This window comes from Xenopus laevis, chromosome 9_10S (assembly GCF_017654675.1).
Source record: "Xenopus laevis strain J_2021 chromosome 9_10S, Xenopus_laevis_v10.1, whole genome shotgun sequence".
NCBI classification, from domain to species: Eukaryota; Metazoa; Chordata; class Amphibia; order Anura; family Pipidae; genus Xenopus; species Xenopus laevis.
Window position 1 is genome coordinate 119001 of NC_054388.1, and position 6000 is coordinate 125000.

The 6000-nt window shown below is 43.7% G+C and overlaps 1 protein-coding gene across 4 annotated transcripts in view; it reads left to right on the forward strand.

Moving 5' to 3' along the window:
- The first annotated feature begins 2481 nt into the window (after nt 1-2481).
- Nucleotides 2482-6000, forward strand: part of nol4l.S (nucleolar protein 4-like S homeolog) — a 20310-nt gene continuing 16791 nt past the window's right edge. Inside the window, exons 1-5 of one of the 4 annotated variants that reach the window (XM_018237897.2) lie at nt 2482-2616; nt 2808-2901; nt 4746-5011; nt 5413-5592; nt 5738-5929. In XM_018237897.2, the coding sequence (XP_018093386.1) occupies nt 2590-2616; nt 2808-2901; nt 4746-5011; nt 5413-5592; nt 5738-5929 (759 nt within the window). In that variant the 5' untranslated portion in view covers nt 2482-2589. The other 3 variants (XM_018237898.2, XM_018237899.2, XM_018237900.2) reach the window with 3 other exon arrangements.

Here is a 6000-nt window from a genome sequence, read left to right on the forward strand (position 1 = left end):
CTGGGCGCAAAACCCCTCCCCCCCTCCTGGCCTACCTGTCCCCCTGGGCAAATTCCCCTAACTTGTTACTCACCCCTCTTCGCAGGTCCTGTCTACGGAGTTCACAGTCGCCATCTTCTCCCACGCGCGTCTTCTTCCTGCTCTGACCGGTGTCTTCTGGCGCATGCGCAGTAGGAACATTTACCGGTATGGCTCTACTGCTCATGCGCCGAATGTCGGAAAACTTCCCCCCCCCAGGAAGATGTGTATTCCCAAAGCCAGATTATAAGGATCTGTATTATATGAATGCACAGCCACTGGCAGCTAGAGCTAGGGTCAACTCTCCATCTATATGTGCCCAAATGAACCTTTCTACCTAAAATTCCTTCATTTCACCTGCTCCTAATTTGCACAAAAACTTTTCTTTTTGGTCAGATTAGGAGAAAAGCTCTTATCATGGCAGGTACTTTTGACATTCAATTGAAGTAGACTCTCGCACACCCGTTGTGCAACTATAAAGATTAGCTCGGTGCTCAATGGATGGAGGATACGGTAACCTCCCAGTAACTGGAACAAAAAAAGAACACACTGGCACACGAGGCTTGTATCTGCAGGGCGAACCCTTGCAAAAGTTTTTACTGCGGTGGTGCAACGTTTCAGGGCTCCGCCCTGCAGATACAAGCCTCGTGTGCCAGTGTGTTCTTTTTTTGTTCCAGGTACTTTTGACAGCCAGAAAAAATGTCTGGGAATCCAAAATTGCTAAAAATATTGTCATTGTCTTCCCATAAAACACTGGACCAGAATTCAAGATAATTGAAAGTCTGTACTCTTTGTTATTTTGAATTCCAGTCCAGTCAAATTCAAAACTCTGGCTATGAGATAGCCTTCGGACACTTGCAATTTAGACACATACTAATTTCTAAGAATGACCCGGAATCCCTAGCAGTAAAGAACTTAGCATCTTGGCGTGTCTCAGAATTAGAAATGGTTTATCCACCTTCCTATGTGTGTAACTGGAAATCAAAATTAAATAGTAAACTTTCAGAAAAAAACACCACAAAGTGTTCTATTAGTAATAAATATCAAGAATCTCCTTATATTATATATATATTATATATATATATATATAATATATATATATATACATACATATATATAGATCTTTTTATATTTTACCATGTCACTGGTACCAAACTCCAACAGTGTTACAAAATAAGAGACTGATACCTTCAGATAGCTGCTGGAAATGTGAAATATTGTTAGGAAACTTAAAGGAGTGGCTCATCTTTAAGTTGATTATTTTATAGAATAATTATAATAACTCTAAGCAACTTTTCAATCAGTCCTAAATATTTTCTTCAAGTTTTTCAATTATTTGCCTTCTTCTTCTGACTCTTTCCTGTGTTGAAAGTCTAGAAGCATAGCAGTGGCTTCAGAACACGTTTCAGCACCGGGGAATTTTACTGTAATCGACAACGTTCAATAAACAGACAAAAACACTATAATAATGATAAAGTCACTTTGTTCAAAAACGCTCTTTCGTGATCAAAGTGGGAGAAAATCCTCCGGCAGCTTCTGTGAGCAACTAGGAAAGCATACCTCCCAAATGTCCCGGTTTTCGTGGGACAGCTCAACCCATCCCGACTTTCAATTTGATCTCCTGCATTGAACAGATACAAAGTTTCTAACTTAACTGGCTTTTGGCATAGAGCCCAGAATAAATACTTAGATCACAATATAAGATAAGCAGGTCTCTTGGGGAAACTGTGATTTCCAGATTAGAGGGCAATTCACCTTCACTAGCAGAACTTTAATAACACATTACAAACACAGAATTGTGTTCAAACTTTCATAACCCAACACATTTTTTAAAATGCACATGGTAATTAGGAGGTGTGGCAACAAAACAGGCGTGGTCACAAGAACACCTTTCTGTCCCTCTTTCTATTACCAAAATGTTGAGAGGAATGGGAAAGAGTCTTTAGGGGCAGATTTATCAAGGGTCAAATTTCGAAGTTGAAAATACTTTGAAATTCTACCATCAAATTGAATTACTTTGAATTTGACCACTTGCGGTCGAAGTATTATTTCGAATCGAACGGTTCGTAGGATTTCAGCGATCGAATGAACGATTTTTCTGACTTCAAAAAATGTAGAAAACTGCTCTAGAAGGTCCCATAGGCTAACACAGCACTTCGTCAGGTTTAATTTGGCGAAGTATCAACGTTTTTTTAAACAGACAGTACTTTGATTATCAAATGGTCGAACGATTTTACTTTGAATCGAATTCGTAGTATCCTATTCGACGGTCGAAGTATCCAAAAAATTACTTTTTACTTTAAAAATGCCCTCGAATTCACTTGGACCCTGGATAAATCTGCAGTTTAATGTTGTTCCCTGGCACAATTGGGAAGTGTAAATGAGGAGCTGAGGGGTTGGGCGAGAGACACAAGGCGTTTTGTTTGTAAGAGACGTAAGAGGCGAGAACTACACAACTTACTAGCGAGTTGACACTGTGCAAAGCGGAGGCACGCCAGCTGGACACTCCCACAAGGAGATTACGCAATGCGTCACTGCGCTTCCGTGTAGTCTCGACGACAGTCTCGCGTGATGAGATTTGCGGCGTTGGGCTTTTTAGTAAGACAGGAGTGTGTGAGGCTGTGAGTGTGTTGGTAACGTTTAACCCTGCGGGTGCTGTTCCTTCGCTGGCACGGACAAGTGTCAGTGTATTAGTAACGTTTAAGGCCGCGTTTACTTGCACGACTTTGTCTCGTTTGGCCGCTGCTCTGTGTTCTTTGTGCAATAATGTCCAACCTCGTCTCTTCTAGGATATGAATGAGAACACATGGCTGGAGAAGTGTGCGAGTCCGAGTGAGGAGGAAAACATGCCGAGTCCCCACAAGCTCACAGGCCCAGAGGAGGGTAAGAAGGGTGTGTGCGCGCACGGGGAGGAGGATGTGCACGAGGGACACTTCCCTGATCCCTGGGGCGGCGGTTCTTGGCTGTAAAAGACAAACGGATTTTGGGCCAAAGGTCATTAGTCTGGACTTTTTATTGCCGTGATGTGCCTGGTTCCCAAGTGACAGCAGCAGAGGGCGTGGCAAGAGCAGCAGAGGGCGTGGCAAGAGCAGCATATTTAAGTACAGGCCCCTCCCCCGCACGCATGGGGCAGTATTGAGTGCAGAGTCACAGGTTTCTTTTGTGCTTCTCACTTGCCTAAGCCTACAGGCTCTTTCTGGCAGCCTTCCCACTGGCAATGGCACAATATTTACAAGAAGTTGCTTTTCTTGTGTTCACTTCATAGGAATACAATGATACATGGCCCTGTAGTGGTTTCTATTGGGGGGGGGGTGCTATGGGAAGGTATAAGCAGTGTGGCATGGCAGTTTGCAAGAGTCTCATTACAGTGGATATGTTGGGGGCTCATCTGCAGAATAACAATAGAGGAGACATGAAAAGCGGGATGCAATAGGAAGGCTCTACGTTTGAATGGAAACCAAGTAGCAGCCTTCCTCACATCCATGAGTACCACCTCTGATGAACCTGTACCTACACTTTCATGGATATTTTGTAAGTCCAATAGAATTGTATTATCCAATAAATCTCTGGCCACTCTCTGGTATGGTCTCTGGTAGAGCCTGGCACCAATTGAGAAGATTCACCCTCCCTGTCTGAGGCAGCAGCAAGTCCTTACAATAAGTCCTGGAAAGTTGTAGCTTAATCTTTTTACAGCTCCACTGCCAAAATGTAGCTAGTCTCTTCACTCTGTTAGCTTGTGGGCTATCCAAAAGAACCCCCTTTTCAGATGAATGAGTACTGAAAAACTTATGTTGACATGGGGTTTTTTTTATACCCCTTATCCCTGCCTCCTTCTAAATTACCATTAATCAAGTTGTGAAACTTGTGCCTTTGTATGAAGCAGGCAGGACATTAATTGCACACCTTGTCTGCTTCAACTGGCACAGCATTAAACTCTTTGAGGCGTAACATGCAAATGGGCTCTGTACTAACTGTCTTGTTAAGGTATGGGGCAGATTTTACTCATCAAAAATCAGTAGCTACCCAGAAATAACTTGGGACCAATGTGTACATGCCGCAGACCTTTAGCAAATTCAGCAGCTTCTCCTGAAATCTCACGTGTTAACCTAAGGCAAAGTAACTCCTTAGTAAGTACGTTAGTAAGGCCTTTCATTTTGTCCTGACTTGGTAGGTAGCCTCACGAAGCGGCCTTTCGTTGTATCTCGGCTCCTCAATAACTACGGAATGTAGTATCACTAAGGGTTGTGACCCAACCTCAGTAAGTAAGGTAGGTAGCCTCACCAAGCTACCTTCTATATGACTATGTATGTGTTTGGTATTGTTATGAAGGTTAGGGAGATTACATGTTTTTACAGTGTGCACCAAATCTGGGGGTCAAACTCAATCACTGAAATTAGTTTTTTCTTTTATAAAAGAGGGAGTCATTTTTTCTAAAATCAATAGATGCAAATTAGGGTTAGGATGAGCGAGATTAATGGCAGAGGGTATGTGTTATGTCTAGGAAAAGTCTCAATAATATGCCTAGTAAATGACTTGTATATAGTGAAGGTGGGTGAATATTCTCCGTGGGTATGAGATGAGCAAGGGGATTTGAGGGAGTTTTGGTGTGCTAGCCTTATAGAAGACCTAAAACTAGGGTAGGAAAGAGAAGAGGTGTGTGCCTAGCTCCAATGTTTTTGCCCTGGGCATGTGCTTGGATATGAAGTTTCTTATTGTTCTTTTTTCAGATGAATCCTCATCGGAGAGCTGTAATGGGAATGTATTTTCCATACTGAATCCATCCACCACTTTGGCCAGTGTTGCCCATGATGGATCCCTGCCTGACATTAATGGGAATTCCGCTAATTCCCTTCTGAAACTCAGTGCAACTTCCGAAGATCAGCCCATAAATCTTAGCGATAAAATGCATTCATCCCCGAGTGTCCCACCATATACAGCCGACAGTGATGCACTGAGGAACCGTGGAAAATACACTCTCAAAGCTACCTCTGAGGTGAGTGGCACAGCTGCAGTGAAAGGAAGCGCTATAGCACTACAGAGGTCAGTGGAACAGCTGCAGGGATTAGGCAGGGGTATCACACTATAGAGGTTAGTGGCAATGTCACAGGGAACAGGAAGGGCTGTGGCGCTACAGAGGTTAGTGACACAGCTCCAGGGAGTAGGTAGGGGAATGGCACCAGGGAGGTTAATGGCAGTGCTGCCCTGAATAGAAAGGGTACGATGCTACAGAGGTTAGTGACAGTGCCATATTCAAAAGGAAAGGGACACGGTGCTACAAAGGTAGCACAAGCTGCGGGGAATAGGGAGGGGGTAGGGTGCTGCAGAAGTTAGTGGCAGCTTTGGTGAAAGGCTGGGGTATTTGAATCCAGAAGTTCACATTTTTCCTGGTTGTAGTCGCCACCTTACAGTTCTGGAAGTTACGACTCCATTAAGACAGAAGTGAGTGGCGGCGCAGAAGATCTGAGCGTTAGTAGAACTCCTGCAGGAGATGACGATGATGAAGATGACCATGAAGATAACGATCGTATCACAGACTCGGAAGGGCTGGACCCCGAGCGTCTAAAAGCTTTTAATGTAAGTGAGGTTGTTTTCTGATGATGTGCTGCAATAAGGGTTCCATCCCAATGGGAGCACATTAGAGTGATGCATACCTGCATTAACCCTATTATATTATAATTGCAATCTGCTAATTCTGTACTTTTTGCTTTTCTCCATTCAGATGTTTGTGCGTCTCTTTGTGGATGAAAATCTTGACCGAATGGTTCCAATTTCCAAACAACCAAAGGAGAAGATTCAGGCCATCATTGAGTCCTGCAGTCGCCAGTTTCCAGAATTCCAGGAGCGTGCCAGGAAGCGCATCCGAACGTACTTGAAATCCTGCCGGCGTATGAAGAAGAATGGCATGGAGATGGTGAGACTGCACACCAGTCTATAGGATTGCAATGCGGAAAGATAACATTGCTCTGCCTGCTGGGTAGGGAC